We start from the raw sequence: 16,842 nt of genomic DNA, 5'->3' as shown, positions 1-16,842 counted from the left end.
GTGATAGCCTACGAGATGAGGTCTTAGGCACATATTCATTACTGTGTTCTGACTGAGAGCTAACATTCAGTGTGAGAGGATTGATGAGATTATGGGGTTGGCTCTTGGTTTCAGAAGGTGCTGATGCCTATGATGACTTCAGCTTCTGTCTAACTTTGGTTAACCATTAATTAATGTCCTGCACTAAACATTACATTCTGGAACAGGTTGTCTACCCTGAAAGAATGAACAAGGCTCGTTGTCGGAGAAAATGCCCGTTTATTGAGGAACAGCTCTGCATATTTATAGAGCCGGGGGTGGTTTTACAGTTATGACAGTTTAATGGTTGAAGGGTTTGACAGTTGGCATGGGGTGCTTTCTGATTGGTGGGTAAGGATCATGTGAGCCAGCAGGGCTAGTCTGATTGGTGGGTAAGGATCATGTGAGCCAGCAGGGCTCACCGTTGGACTGCTCTTCTCTGGGGATGGGGAAGTTAGTCTTTGGAGCCAGGTGGACTCCTAACACACCCCTTCTCCAGTCCTTGCCTCTGGCCCCAGTGTCTGGTTTGCTCTGCCAGTCAGTACTTGTCATGCTTTCTTCGTTTTGCAAATATAGCAGGCACAGAGCAACTCTTCCCAGATCTCTTTATTTGAACAAGAGCCAGGTGGGATTTCTGTTCTCTTACAGAACCGTATCTCATATCTCACTTATTCAATGTTATGCTTTATATTAACCTCATCTCATTTTACTATCCAATTGTTAAAATCTTACTGTACATAGTACACGTTAATGGTGTCCATATACCTTTGACTGACTCTTCCACTGGATTAGGAAACCAGTGCCACTAGGCAATTTACATTCACCTTAAGATCAGCATGGTGCTAGATATGCAGATGTTTAGAAAATTTTGTTGAATAACTGAATCCTCACATAGGCACAGAAAAGTTCTGTTTTGAAATATAAATTGGAACAACCATTTTGCAGAACAATTTGACAAATATGTGCTTCAAATTTAAACTGTTCATATTGTTTGACTAAAAGTTAAGAAAGTTAAGCTATGACCAGCGCTCCTACATGAAAATTTCATTTCCCCTGGTTGCCTTCTAGAATCATTGATGATATTCATCCATATACTGTTTTAGAAATAAAATTCTTTACCTTTTCTCTATTTAAAAAAAAAAAAAGGCATCAATCAAGAAGCCTGATGACAATATGTAGATGGTCTCATTAAAATTTCTTTAAGCTCTTTCTCAGTACCCTGATGTTTTAATAAAGAAAAAGACTGAATAACATTTAATTGAAAAAAATGATGTTTTATTAAACTCTATACATGATTCTTTAAGGGAAATGCTTCAATTTTAGAGTAATTCCAGTTGGCAGAACACTTTTTTGAATTTTGCACTATTTAGTAAATGGCAGAGTTCGTGTACCAAGGCTATGTACTATTTTTAGTGTTCTGCGTGACAAAATGAGAGGCCTACTGTAGTACTTAAAGTTGTTGGGTCATTGAATTGTAAGCTGAAGTAGCACCTGCTTCATGGATTTATTTGGTCTAGTTTAACTTCTGAAAAGAGATGCTATCTTTGAACTTTAAGGCAAAAATTTAAATTCCTTTTTAATGAAATCAGTTTCCTAAATAATGGTTACTGCAAATTGGGAAATGCTACTGTACCTGCTGCCATCTGCTGGCAGGTTTTATTTCTCTAAATAGCAAATTTCAAGATGTGATATGGCTCATAGACCCCTGGTGAGGGTAGGAGGTGGTAGGTCTTTGCCACTCTTTCCAGGGGATCTGATATCAAATTAATATTCATACTGACACTATAACTTTGTTCTTCACTCTTTGTATTTGTTCTGAGGATGCAAAAGCAGTTGCAGGCAAAAACTACTGGGATCTTTGGACAAATTAATACAGTGCCTTCAGATTGTACTTAAAAATGTTAACTCTTTTGTTGCTCTGTTCTCCTAGTACCAATTTTACTTAATAATCTTAGTAAAAACTAAAATTTGTCATCTCTACCCTTGAATTCTTATGGAATTTCATTTTACATGAAATAACCACAATTTTATTCAATAGATATTGAAAATCAATGAAGCAAGCTTGTCATTTTAAGTGAAACCATTGACTATTGCCAATGATAAAAACTTAGCATTCACAGGGCGTGTTGGCACATGCCTGTAATCCCAGTGGTTTGGGAGGCTGAGACAGGAGAATCGCCAGTTCAAAGCCAGCTTCAGCAAAAAGTGAGGTGCTGAGCAACTCAGTGAGACCCAGTCTCTACCGGGGATGTGGTTCAGTGGTTAAGCATCCCTGGGTTCAATCCTTGGTTAACAACAACAACAAAACAAAACAAAATAAAACCCACTGAGCTTTCAAGCAAAAATTACAATCTTGGAGAACTTGCATCTGTTAGTATGAATATAATAATTTTTGAGTAAGAGTTTTCTGGTGTCAGTGGTGATATTGCTCAATGTGATGTGATACAGGATTGTAGCCCATAAAGATGTCCATGTCCTTATCTCCAGAACCTGTGAATGTGCTGCTTTACATTCAAAAGGAACTTTGCAGAAATTACTAAATTAAGGACTTTGAGAAAGGGAGATCATCCTGGATGATCTCAGTGGGCCAGATGTCACCCACAGGGGTTTTTATAAAATGAAGGTAAGCGATGGAACATTTTGAGAAGAAGCTGCAGTGCTGACGGAATCTGGAAGAGCCCACAGACTGTGGAAGGTTGGTGGTCTCAGCAAGCTGGAAAATGCATGGAAACAGGTGTTGTTTAATCCTCTGAGTTTGTGGCAATTTGTTACAGCAGTAACAGAAAACTATACAGTGAGATTTTGACTTTGTGTAATGAAATGTAGACGATTTCACATTTTGTTAAAATTCAGCTTGACTGAACCTTGACCAAATTGGTCCCACTTCTCAATTAACTATATGCAAGAGGAATCATTTGTCAACAGTAGTTAATGGCATTTCTTCTTTTCCCTATTGGATAAACCAAGAGAATCAAACAAAGAAATATCTTAGCTGAGTAGTGTGGTGGGACATACCTGTTATTTTGTTCCAAGGTGGCACCATTATTTTCTGATAGGTTTTTCTCCTCCTTTCACCCTGGGGTGTGAGGGTAGGCAGCCACAGATGATGATGTTCCTCTATAGTCTGTCTGCTAATCACCATGGTACTTATTGCCTCCACAGGTCCCACCAAGGAGTCTCAGAGCTGCAGGAACAAAATTTCTTGCCAGAACAGTTCCCTCAGAACTCTTCATATCACCTTCTTGATGGTATGACAACTAAGCTTCTCTCTCTTTCCCTCCCTTCCTCCCTACCTCCCTCTCTCTCTTTTGGCACCAGGGATTGAACTCAGGGGCATTTAACCCCTGAGCCACATCCCCAGTCCTTTTTGTATTTTATTTAGAGACAGAGTGTAACTGAGTTGCTTAGTGCTTTGCTAAGTTGCTTAGGCTGGCTTTGAACTTGAAATCCTCCTGCCTCAGCCTCTTGAGCCACTGGGATTATAGGTGTTCACCGGCTCGCCTGGCTAAATCTCTATATTAAAAATCCCTGTGGTGCCTATTCCCCATTGTCCCTTCATGTACAATATAGCAGTGTTACAATGGTATAATCTATTTTCTTGTTGGTGGGGATGGAACCCAGGGCCTTATACATGTAAGCAAGCCCTCGACCACTGAGTTACATTCACAGCCCATTGATTATACTCTTGAAATATACACATTTGTGCTGAATATTGAAATGGGTTCAGGAAGGAGGAAGAGTCTGTCAGGGCACACAGAAAGGCAGAAAGAGGGAATTGGTTATTATGGAATAGGATTTAGTGGTCTGCACGTGAATCAGGTGGGTGTGGAGTGGGCAGTGGTATAAAGGCTATGTTCTGAAGGACTAACCTTAGGTGATGGAACATTTTGATGTTAGCAGGTATGGAGAGAACAGTTCTTTCCATTTCAGGTTCCCAAGGGGGACTAAAAAATTCTGAATTTCACACTTTAGGTTTCAGTCTGGAGACTAGAATGTGATAAAATGCTTCAATCTGTTTCTGGACTAGTTGCTGAAGTTCATTTCTGGATACTTTATTTTATTCTTATATCAGGTTGTTTTTCTTGTTGTGTTGTAGGGTTTCTTTAAATATTTTGCATATTAACCACTTATCAGATATGATTTGCAAATATTTACTCCCGTTCTGCAGATTGCCTTTTCACTTTTTAAAAAAATCTTTGTTTATTTTTATGTGGTGCTGAGGATCGAACCCAAGGCCTCGCACATGTGAGGCAAGCGCTCTACCACTGAGCTACAACCCCAACCCACCTTTTCACTTTTTTGATCATATCCTTTTATGCACAGAAACTTAAAATAAAAATTTTGGGCACGAGGGATTGAACCCAGTGGCACTTAACCACTGAGCCACCTCCCCAGATATTTTTACTTGCTAAGTTGCTTAGGATCTTGCCAAGTTGCTGCTGCTGGCTTTGAACTTGCATTCCTCCTGCCTCAGCCTCCCAAGCCACTGGGATTAAAAGTGCGTGCCACCGCACTTGGCTGTTTATTAAAAATTTTTCTTGAAAACTCAACCTGGTTAAAATTCACCAAATCAAAAAGTCTTTGTCCTTTTCTTTCTAGTGTCACTGGGGATTTAACCCAGGGCCTCTTGCATGCTCCACAAGAGCCCTACCACTCAGCTGCAGGTGAGCGCCACCATGTGGTGAAATTTTAAGTTTTGATGCAGTTCAGTTCATCTGTTTTTCCTTTTGTTATCTGTACTTTTGGTACAAGAAATCATTGTGAAATTCATCAGCATGAAGCTTTTCCCTTATATATCTTTCCCCAAGTTTTATAGTTTATCTGTTATTTGTGTAAGGTAAGTATTCAACTTTATTCTTTTGCGGTTGGATCTCCAGTTTTCTTAACACCATTTGTTGAAAGACTTGTCTTTTCCCTAATGAATAATCTTGGCACCCTTCTCAAAGCTAATTTGACCACATCCCCCAGAGAATGTACTAAGTGACATCATTACTATACAGTGGGAATGGGATGAAGTAAAGATAATGCAGAAAGAGATTTGACCATACTTGTGAGGGTTTCTGAGTATTCCATTTCTGTGTCTGTGTTTGTGCTAGTTTCACATTATTTGGATTAACATGTTTTTTTGTAATAAGTTTTGAAACCAGGAAGTATAGGTCAATATTGTTTTGGCTCTGCAGGCCCCTTGAGATTTTATATGAATTTTAAGATGGATTTTTCTATTTGTGGAAAAAGTGCTGTTGAGATTGTGGTAGGGATGCCACTGAATCTTTAGATCACTTTGGGTAATACTGACTTGACGATACTAAGTCTTCCAGTCTGTAAGCATAGGCCATTTCCTCATTTACTTGTATCTTTTATTTCTTCCAACAACATTTTGTAGTTTTCAGAATACAAGCCTTTTATCTCCTTTTATTTTTAAACTTTTTTGTTCTGTTATTTTAAATGAAAAATTTAAAAAGGCTTTGTTCACTGTTAAGTATACATCTGATTTTTGTTTAATTTGTTGAATTCATTATATCTTCTTAACTCTTGTCTTTTCCTACTGGCTGTAATAGAATTGGTGGTGGGCATTACAGTCATGGTCCTATTTTTTTTTTTTTTTTGCGAGGGGTACTAGGGATTGAACTCGGGGTCTCGACCACAGAGCCACATTTGCAGCCCTATTTTGTATTTTCTTTGGAGACAGGGTCTTGCTGCATTGCTTAGTGCCTCACTTTTGCTGAGGCTGGCTTTGAACTTGCAATTCTCCTGCCTCAGCTGCTAGATCATAGGCATGTGTTACCACGCCCAGCCATGGTCCTAATTTTTAAAGGAATGACTTTTGTTTACAATTGGATAGCAGGTTTGTTGGATTTTTAGCATTTTTAAAAAGTTACCTTCTAAGGTAATATTTCTTTTTTGTGCTTTAGGAAGCTGACTTCCCATCCTACCACCACTGTTGTTGTTGTTTTTTAACTAATAAAGATTATATATATTTATGGTATACATGGTGTAAAGGTTTAATCATGCTAATTTACGTATGCATTAACTACTTCATCGTTTTTTGAAGTGTGTTGAGAACACTTAAATCTCTTAGCAATTTTCAAGTATATATTTGTCAACATATTGCCCTGTAGACATCTTGCACTTATTTCCCCCCAACTGAAATTTGTAGCCTTTAATCAACGTTCCCTAGCCCTTCCTCCCTCTTCCAAGCCTTGGTAACTACTGTTCTACTCTCTGCTTCTTTGAGTTGGGTTTTTTAGATTCCTCATATTATGTCTTTCTGTGCCTGGCTTATTTCACTTATCTGTGCCTCTCAGGTTCATTTATATTGTCACAAATGGTAGATTTTTTTTTCCTTATTCAGGGCTCTTTCTATGGCATATGGCTTTTCTCTGTTAATGTGGTGATATGCATAAAATAGATGTTCTAGTATTAAACCAACTTTGCTTTTCTGAAATGAACTAACTTGATCATTATGGGTTAATATTTCATATAGGATATTTGCCCTATATATTCATGAGTGAAATTGAACAATTTTATGTTTTCCTACTGTCTGTCATCAAAATTATAGTACTAACCTGAACAAATGAGTTTAGAGTTGTTTTTTTTTTTTTTTTTTATTTCAGAAGGGGAGGGAAGATGCCTGAGATTAAAACCGTAGGTACCTCGGATACTTAGTAGAATTTGTGGAAACTTTGAGTGTGTATGAATCTGCTCTTGTGTCAAGCATTTAAACTACTGGATGATGTTAAAAATCATCAGATTTTATGTTTTTTTGAGCCAGTTTTGGTAAGATTTATCTTTTATTGTGATAAAGTTCATAATATTTTTTAAAATTGTATATCTCCCTTTGCATTCTAAAGTTGTTTTTTTTCCCCCTTTAACTTCCTTACAGGTCTGTCAGTTTTATTAGTGTTTTCAAATATTTTAATGGGTCTCTTTTCCTTTGAACTTGTTTAATTTCTGCTCTTATATTCTCTCTTATGACCCCCATGGTTTATCCCCTGTTACTTTTCTCTTGCCTCCTTTTCTAGTCAAGCACCCTTCTCCCAAACTTTTAGCCTTTCTTCTTTTCTAATATAAACATTTAAGGTCTAAATCATTCTCTGAGTACTTTAGATGCTCAGTACAACTTTGGTAAGTAGTGTTAATCAGTTACAGGTTTTCTGTTTTTCTTAATCTTCTTGGACATACAGGTTTACATGAAAATGTGTTATCTTTCCAAAAATTATTTGCAATATTTTATTTCCTTACCAAAGTTCTCTTTACTTAGATGAATCCATTTTGTAGTCCTGGTTTGTAGCCAGTCTCCCTAACTCACCCCACATACTTTTTTAAACTGGTGCTTGAACCCCAAGAATTGTTTACCACTAAGTTACATCCCCAGTCCAATTGCTGAGGCTGGCCTTGAACTTCATGCCTCCTATCTCAGCCTCCAGAGTTGCTGGGATTAGGTATTTACCACCATGTCTGGCTGTAATGTTTCCCTTTTAGAGCAGCTTAGTCCACACACCCAACCCCTCCACTTATTAGGTTCTCATAACCAGAGGCCACTGTGTACTAACTTGAATTCCCTGGGGCCATGTGGTTAATTTTGAGCCCACAAAATTATTAGATTAGCCAATGGATAGAAGGCCCTTGTAACCCAACTAACCTCGCCGGCCATACGTAAGCTGACTTTAAACTCTGTTTACTGTCTCATTGTCCCTGGGTACAATCCTGTGTAGCTCTGCCTGGCACATTTCTCTCATTTTAACACGGTACTCTACAGCAGAGTCCTATGAGATTCTTCCTGAAAGCTTTGGGAGTTTCTGGCTTCAATTTCAGAGATGTTGGTCTAGTACATGTTGGCTAGGGAATTTACCAGATGTTTTGGTGTTGCAATAAGCCTGGTCACCAGGGGTCGCTGTGGTCTTATGTTGGGCAACAGGTGCTGTGGATCATAGTCTGGGGCAGGGTTTACACTAAGTCTTGTTCTGCTCAGGTTTCTGAAATGAAGCCCAATAGAATGTGATGTCAGGAGTGTGGGTGTTGGCCCAGCTGTGTCTCTTGACGGGTGTGATGTCATGGCATACCACCTTTCCTCTCTTGAGTTTGCTTCCTCATGTATGAAATAGATGTTACTTAAAAACTTAATACCTTGTTTTGAGGGAGGGTGTTTACTTTTGAAGACCAGTTTTCTACACAGAAGTAACCTCTACAATTTCTAAACTTGTCTTTTTTATTAAATTATTTATTCTAATGTGTTATGCATGAGGGCAGAATGCAGTTCATTTCATATTACACAGAGAGCACAATTTTTCAAGTCACTGATTGTACACAAAGTGGTACCTTTATACATGTACTTAGGTTAATGATGTCTAACTCATTCCACAATCATTCCTACCCCCCTTTCCCTCCATTCCTCCCCGGGATCCTCATATCAAAGAAAACATTTTATTTTGGCCTTTGGCTTTTTGGGGTTGGCTTGCTTCACTTAGCATTATATTCTCCAACTCCATCCATTTACCTGCAAATGCCATGATTTTATTCTCTTGTAATGCTGAGTAATGTTCCATTGTGTATATATACCAAAGTTTACCTACCCATTCATCTACCGAAAGGTATCTGGGTTGGTTCCACAATTTAGCAATTGTGCTGCTATAAACATTGTTATGGCTGTGTCTCTGTAGTGTGCTGTTCTTAAGTCCTTTAGGTATAAACCAAGGAGTGGGATAGCTGGTCTGTAAACTTGCCTTTTTGTACTTGGACTTGAACCCAGGGGCGCTTTATCACTGAGCTTCATCCTCAATACTTTTTTGAGACAGAGTCTCACTAAGTTGGATAGGGCCTCACTAATTGGTTGACACTGGCCTCAGAACTTGTGATCCTCCTTCCTTGACTCCTAAGTTGCTAGGATTACAGGTATGCACTACCTTGCCTGGCTAGAAACCTTCTTTGAATCTAAACACACAGAAATTGATGGGACTCACCCAGATATTTCTTGGGAGTCCAGTAATGGCAGGGCAACATATCAGGCTCAGCTATTTTCATTTGATCAGTCAGTGAAACGGCACAGTTTCCAAGCAGAAGGGACTTGAGAGGTCAACAGACACAACTTTGAAGACAAATAATTGAATCTAAGAATGTGGTTGGCTAAAATCTTCCAAGTCAGGGAAGATTTGGACAAATAGACATGCTCATTTAGACAAATTTTTCTCTATTCTGGAATATCCTTTTCCTGGCCTTCTCAGTCTGGCTCAGATCCCACTTGTTTAGAGAATATCATACATCTTGAGTATCTGCCCTTGTGTATTCATGAAGAGGAAAAAACTATCAGCCCAATGACCCAAAAGAGAAGGAACATTCTACAGCATATGAGCCAGTTAGAAGGAACAAAAAATCCTTTTACGTTAAAAAAGTCAACAAATAGTGGGGAGGGCACACCTGTAATCCCAGATACTCTGGAGTCTGAGGCAAGAGGATAGCAAGTTCAGCAACTTAGTAAGACTGTCTCAAAAATAAAAAGATCAAAATGGCTTGGGGATATGGCTCAATGATTAAGTGCCCCTGGGTTCAAACCCTGGTTAAACCCCACCCCACCTCCCCAAAAAGCCAATAAATAAATTGGTGTGTGAGGATTAAATCTTGGGCCTCCTGCATGCTAGGGAAGCTCTAGCACTAAACTGTGTCCCAACTTTTTTTCCCCCCAATGCTGGGAATCAAACCTGGGGCCTCATCTCACGCATGTGAGGCAAGTTCTATCACTGAGTGACCTCCCCAGCCCCTCCAACAAATTTTTAAAATTAAAAAGCTTACTTGGCTTTCCTCTCCATTTTCTCCTCTTACAGAAGAATGCAAACCTTCCTAACCTTCAGTTTTGGGAAATGAGTCACTTTTCTCTGCTTCTATCAAAAAAAAAAACAAAAAAAAAAAACCCACTTGAACTCAGCATAGATGGGTGAGGGATAGAGCCGGTGCTCACAGGAAGCCACACATCCTTCAAAGGCACTCGTCCTTCATAGAGCTGTGCTGCTTGATCAGGCTTGGCATTGCCTCACAGACCATCCTCGGAGTCACTTTCACAAAAGCAAGGTAAGTGGGGATGGGGACATTCCCGGGGCCTCCAGCCAAGCACTTTTCTCTACACACGTGTGGCCTGAAGGCAGCAACGCATCCTGGCCAGCTACTTGGCCAACCCAGACACCCGGGCATATAGGTAATTTGTGTCTCAGGGTAGACAGCGGTCTTGGAACTTACATGCTCTCTACCTGTCCCCACGCTTCGGAACCCTCTTCTGACGGGTAGTCATACATGTAGGGCTCTTCCCCTTGAGCACATCTTGCCTAAGTTCACATGTCCTAAACAGATATTTTTTCATTAAATATACAAACTTTCTATCAAGACTCCAAGATTAAGAAACACCACACACGTGCCTACAGAATTCCAAACATTTACCAGCTTTTTTTTTTTTTAACTTCTGATAGTTTCCTAACTCCTCAGTCTTGTTTTGATCTTTAGTTTTCACTGGTAAAATGGTGGGAAAGGGTAGAACTATTCATTTAACACACATCTTTGATGCCACAGGTCTTTAGCATTCCCCTGAAGGAAGAGACCAAAATCTCTTTGAGAAACAGTTTGTGCATTTGGGTGTGTGGTGGGAGGCATTGGAAGTGAATTAACAATGCAAAAGGGTTTAATAAGGAATGTTGGGGTGGGAGGAAAGCCCTTCGTCCGTGAATTGATACACAGGTGGGCACGTGTGTAACTGGGAGGGTTTAACCTCTTTGGACAACTTAGATGGGAGACACAGGTGACTGGGGAGGTGGAGAGTTTCTTTCTGGCTATCATGTGTCTTTTCTAGATCTGTCAGGCCACTTCCCACTCTGATGAGATTTGGTGCAGAGGACTGATTTTTTTTTTTTTTTTTTTTTTTTTTTTTTTTTTTTTTTTTTTTGTAGCTTGATGAAAAGAACACAAAGTTCCCTCAGATTATCAGAATCTTGAAGCCTCCCAAAAGGCCTTCAAAATACATTTGCTATATTAGTGTCAAATTGGCTTATGAACAGCTAGCTACTTCTGCCCAAAGGTCAGGTCTGCCCCCAGGTAGATGTGCTTTGGCGCCAATGGTCTTGGCAGTGGGGTGCTGGAGCTGGCTTGGACCAGCTCCCAAGACTCTGTCGTTACCTGTTCGGAAATTTTGTGAGCCCATTGGTAGTTTGGAATTGGCTATAGTGGGACTATGTATACCCCAGAAACTAGCAAATGCAATAAATTAATAAGTCCCCCCCCCCCCCCATCTCCTCCTGAGACCTGAGTTACTGGCAGATCATTGGGCTTGGAGCCTAAAGAGCAAGTTCTATGCTCAGCTCTGTGGTCTCTAGAAGTTGTTTGACCTTTCTGAATTTTTCATAGATCTTCTGTATGGATCAATTAAGCTTGCTTAGCTTAGAGTATAAGATTTTTGGTGGAGGTAGAGTAGGGACAGGAACATGGGAATATATTGGACCATACTGGTGAACATTCTTTGAAGTCTATATAGTACAAAGCATTTTTATATAAAGGCAAGTGACCAACTTGGTTTCCTTTTAGTGAAGTAAGCACTTACTGAAATATTGGCCTTACGTATAAGGTTTTGGTTGTTTTGGTGGTTTTGTGATGCTAGTGATCAAACCCAATGCCTTATGCATGTGAGGTGAGTGCTCTACCACTGAGTGATTTACCCAGCCCCGCTGTGTAGGTTGATTTGGTTGTGTTTTGTTTTGCAATGCTGGGAATTAAACCCAGGGCCTCACACATGCCAGGCAGACGCTCTATTACCAAGCCATGTTCCAGCTCATGGTTGCTTGGTTTTTAGAGACAGGATCTCACTGTGTTGCCTAGGCTGATCTTGGATGCTTAGGTTCAAATGATTCTCCTGCCTCAGACTCCCAAGGAGCTGGGGTAGTGGTATACTACACTATTTAGCTCTCCATATTTAGATTTTTATTTTTCTGTCAAAGGGTCTGGGTCCAGTTCTGTGGGGAATCCCAGCTGATCTTGTCATCCCGGAAAGTGGAGTTAGTGGCTTTTACTATCTTTGCGAATCTTTTGTTGTTGTTGCAGTGCTGGGAATTGAATCCAGGCCTCAGGCATGCTAGACAATCACAGTACCACTGAGCTACGTCCCCAGCTTAAATACAATCTTTAAAATACACATCCTTGGGCTCGGGATGTGGCTCAAGGGATAGCGCACTCACCTGGCATGCACAGGGTGCTGGGTTCGATCCTCAGCACCACATAAAAATAAAATAAAGATGTTGTGTCCACCGAAAACTAAAAAATAAATAAATAAAAAATAAAATACACTTCCTTGAAAAGGGGGTCTTAAGTTATCCTCACTTACAAATGAGAGAATTGGCCACGTGTGATGGTGCACACTTGTAATCCTGGCAGCTCAGGAGGATTATGAGTTCAAAGCCAGCCTCAGCAACTTCGTGAGACTCTGTCTCAAAACATAAAAACGGCTGGGGAGGTGGCTCAGTGGTTAAAAATGCCTAGCTAGGTTCAGTCTCTGGAACCAAGTGGGGTGGGGTGGGGGGAAGAAAAAGAATTGAGTTCCAGTAGAGGGATAAGAAAATGAGTGACAGAGCTGGACTTTGAACCTAAACTATGCCGGTCAAGGCCTGGGTTATTTCATTGGCCTGCAGGGCACTCTGGGGAATAAGCTACAAATTGCTTTGTCCCAGATCATTTTATACCCTTCCCAGGCTGAGGAGCTGTGTTCCACATTTAGCACCATTTTGACTTATTTTTTTTTTTCTTACAGAAATCTTTGTTTTCTCTTCCCGTCATTAGCTGTTTCTGTTGCATCCAGACCTTCCTTGAGAACCTCACAGGTTTGGAAAATGAATCCCACGGATATAGCAGACACTACCCTGGATGACAGCATCTACAACAACTACTACCTCTATGAGAACATCCCCAAGCCTTGTAACAAAGAAGGAGTCAAGGCCTTCGGGGAGCTCTTCCTGCCCCCCCTTTACTCCTTGGTCTTTCTGTTTGGTTTGCTTGGAAATTCCGTGGTGGTTCTAGTCCTGTTCAAATACAAGCGGCTCAAGTCCATGACTGACGTGTACCTGCTCAACCTTGCCATCTCGGATCTGCTCTTTGTGCTTTCCCTCCCATTCTGGGGCTACTACGCTGCAGACCAGTGGGTTTTTGGTCTGGGTCTATGCAAGATTATTTCCTGGATGTACTTGGTGGGCTTTTACAGTGGCATATTCTTCATCATGCTCATGAGCATCGACAGATACCTGGCAATCGTGCATGCGGTGTTTTCCTTGAGAGCAAGAACCCTGACCTATGGGGTCATCACCAGTGTGGCTACGTGGTCAGTGGCTGTATTCGCCTCCCTCCCTGGCCTTTTGTTCAGCACTTGTTACACCGAACGCAACCACACTTACTGCAAAACCAAGTACTCTGTCAACTCCACCACGTGGAAGGTTCTCAGCTCCCTGGAGATCAACATCTTTGGGTTGGTGATCCCCTTGGGGATCATGCTCTTCTGCTACTCCATGATCATCAGAACCTTGCAGCACTGCAAAAATGAAAAGAAGAACAAGGCGGTGAAGATGATCTTTGCTGTGGTGGTGCTCTTTCTTGGGTTCTGGACTCCTTACAACATAGTACTTTTCCTGGATACCCTGGTGGAGCTAGAAGTCCTTCAGAATTGTACCTTTGAAAGGTATCTGGACTACGCCATCCAGGCCACAGAAACCCTGGCTTTCGTTCACTGTTGCCTTAATCCAGTCATCTACTTTTTTCTGGGGGAGAAATTTCGCAAATACATTGTCCAACTCTTCAAAACCTGCAGGGGCCCTTTTATGCTCTGCCAATATTGTGGGCTCCTCCAAATTTACTCTGCCGACACCCCCAGCTCCTCTTACACACAGTCTACCGTAGATCATGATCTCCGTGATGCTCTGTAAAAAAAACAAAAACAGCAAATGCAAAACACAGAGCCAATAAGCTTCCCACCTTCAGAGCTTACTTAAAATTGTATTTTAGTAAGAGTCGCCTGAGAGCAGGCAGCAGGAGGAACGCATACAGCCACAGTGGAAAGTGTAGGTCTCACCTTGCAACTTTTCCCTCTTCCCAGTAAGCAAGTTGAGCCCCACGGGGGTTCACCTGGACCAAATGTTCTTCTTCACATGAGACCTGCCTCTAGCAGAAGTAAACCTGCAAATTCTGACCAACATTTCAATGAGGTTATGGATGATATTGAAAGAGAACATTCATTCCCTCTAACCTCGACTGATGGGGTTCTCCAGAAGGAGCTGCAGACTGATGGGGTAAACAGCTATTCCCTCCTGTGGAAAATGTGCCCTCTGATTAACTTCTAGCTTTTATGGAACAACAAAGAAGGTTTTGATAGGCTATCGTAGTGTTTTTCTAGTAACAGATCTGTAGCATGGTATGTTCCATGAAGTCAGGCGGATCACAGAAACAATTAGTGGATCTTGATACTTTGATTGTAAGGATAATTTGTTCATCGAAGGCCGCACTTTCTCTGCCAATTAACAAATGTAAAGATTTGAAGGCATTAGTACGGTCTGATTTCTAAACTTGAAACACAAGGCATTTAAAGGCCAATATATTTGTTCAAATTCAATTTGCCTTTGGACATGTTTTAATTATACCATGAATATTCAAAATGTTTAAATTAGGGATTTGGAGGCATAGCTCAGTGGGTAGAGTGGTTGCCTAGCATGTGTGAGGCCCTGAGTTCTATCCCTGGCTCTGAAAAATAACAATAATAATGCATAGGCCCAGAATACATTCATCTAGATCTTTTACTTGTTTACAAACATGTTCTTCAAAGTTTAAGGAAGTACTGTCATATTTCAGTAATCTACCTTAAGTGCAATTAGTTGAGGTAAGAAAAATCAAAAGCTATTGCTGATGTGGTGTATGAAAGAAGTTTTTAATCCCAGTATTGCACTGATTTTTAAATTTTGGGTGGCTCAGAAGTTTTTTTTTTCAATAGTGGTGCCGGGGATTGAACCCAGGGCCTTGTGCATGCAAGACAAGCACTCTACCAACAGAGCTACATCCCCAGTCATTTCTTATAAATTATTTCAATCATGTATAACTTATACCAATAAAATAAATTGCAATATTGTAACGTTACATTTAAAAATAATGCATCTCCAGGAAACCGATTTTCACTCTGGATTCCTGCCCACCCCTTGGTACTGGGGATTGAACTATGGGGTATGGGGGTAGGAGATGCTCCCCCTGAGCCCCAGCCCCTTTTTATTTTTTTAAATTTTGAGATGGGGTCACACTAAGTTGCTTAGAGCCTCGCAAATTTGCTGAGGCTGACTTTGAACTTGCCATCCTCTTGCCTCAGTCTCCCAAGTTGCTGGAATTATAGGTATGCCACAGCCTGCCAGGCCAGAAAATTTTATTTTTCAGAAAAGTGGTTTTAAGAATGAAGGTTGATTTTTGCCTTCACTGGAAATAAACATGTATATATATATATACACCCCACTGAGCCTATTTTCTGGACCATGTTTGACCTGATGTGTACAAAAATCAGGTGCTGATCTGCCCCCCTGCCTTGTCACATGTTGCAGATGTCATGGACTCACTGAGAGGGGCGATTAAAGGGTTCACTGTTACCATCTCAGTTTGGGTAGGGAGAGGAGTCCTGTCACATTGTAGTACACTTGGAGACAAGAACAGGTAAGAATTTAGGGGCAGGTCAACTTCCTGGCAGGGTTTCCTTGGAACAACCTCAGTGTGGGATGCTAGGATCTGCCAAATCCTAACTCTGCATTCCTTACTGAGCCTGAGCATGTGACTCTCCTCCCTTAGCCTTGGCTTCCTCATCTTTAAAATGGAATATATTTTAGATTCAGAGAGAAATAAGATATTTAGCACAAAGCATCTGTGCTACCCAGGCCACGGAAAGAGGGTTTGGGATCTGCTCCCCTGGAGCCTGCCCCTCCCTTCCTGACAGAGCTTGTAAGTTTGTTCATTTAATCACAGTGGCACAGAAACTTAAGGCACCAGATGAGAAAGACTGACAGAAGGGGTTTACTGTTCCTTCCTCGCCACATACAATATTAAGCAATGATGAGGTGTGGTCTGCATGGCTCTGAACTATCCTTGTTTGAAAGTTGGGGGATGTTCCCTGAGGAGACAGGAATTTGGAACTTCAAAGTGACATCCAGATGTAACCCTCAGAACACCAAAAAGTATCTTCCCATCCAGTAACAGAGCTATCAAAAGTAAGCCTCCACATTTCTGCACAAAGGTGGGTTTCACTAAATCTTCAGACATCGGGCCCCTCCCTTCCTTGATGTGTCATGCACAGATCAAGAGCAATAGAAATGGGTTAGCTTGTGAAGTCATGTAAACATTCTGAAACTGGACCAGGTGATGATTACCCAACATTGTGAATGTACTAAATGCCACTGAATTGTATATATTAAAATGTTAATTTTATGTTTTGTTTTTTTTTAATCTCAATAAAAAACCAAAAATTGTTACTCAGCGGTAGAGCGCTTGCCTAGCATGTGTGAGGCACCGGGTTTGATACTCAGCACAACATATAAACAAAGGTCCATTAGCAACTAATAAAAATATTAAAATAGCCCAGACCATATTTGTTCCATACTTGGTGCTCAAATTCTAGTAAATAAGTAAATTTCATTTGCTTCCCACGAGAAAAATAGAGGGAGAGCCAAAGGGTCTTAAGATTCTACCCCCAGCCCTAGGGGTCTAATCCCAGGTAACTCTACTACTGAGCTATGTTCTCAGCCCCTTTTTATTTTTGAGACAGGCCTTTGCTATGACTGGCCTTGAATT

The 16,842-nt window shown here is 40.8% G+C and overlaps 1 protein-coding gene and 1 long non-coding RNA gene across 2 annotated transcripts; one reads left to right on the top strand and one right to left on the bottom strand.

Moving 5' to 3' along the window:
* Positions 1-1,347: 1,347 nt before the first annotated feature.
* On the bottom strand, positions 1,348-9,256 carry LOC308643913. The gene is made up of 4 exons (XR_014020845.1): positions 8,979-9,256; positions 7,871-7,994; positions 3,034-3,202; positions 1,348-2,731 (listed from the first exon to the last, which is right to left on the bottom strand). It is a non-coding gene; the product is annotated as an uncharacterized lncRNA (long non-coding RNA).
* A 3,263-nt stretch (positions 9,257-12,519) lies between these two features.
* Positions 12,520-15,502, top strand: CCR4 (C-C motif chemokine receptor 4). The gene has a single exon (XM_081284387.1). It carries the CDS (start codon positions 12,873-12,875, stop codon positions 13,953-13,955), a length of 1,083 nt encoding a protein of 360 aa, XP_081140513.1. The 5' UTR covers positions 12,520-12,872; the 3' UTR covers positions 13,956-15,502.
* The last annotated feature ends 1,340 nt before the right edge of the window (positions 15,503-16,842 follow it).

This window comes from Spermophilus citellus (assembly GCF_964194105.1).
Source record: "Spermophilus citellus genome assembly, chromosome: 3".
In the NCBI taxonomy this organism is placed as follows: Eukaryota; Metazoa; Chordata; class Mammalia; order Rodentia; family Sciuridae; genus Spermophilus; species Spermophilus citellus.
The sequence above is the reverse complement of the archived record's forward strand: the minus strand, read 5'-3'. Positions and strand labels throughout refer to the sequence as shown.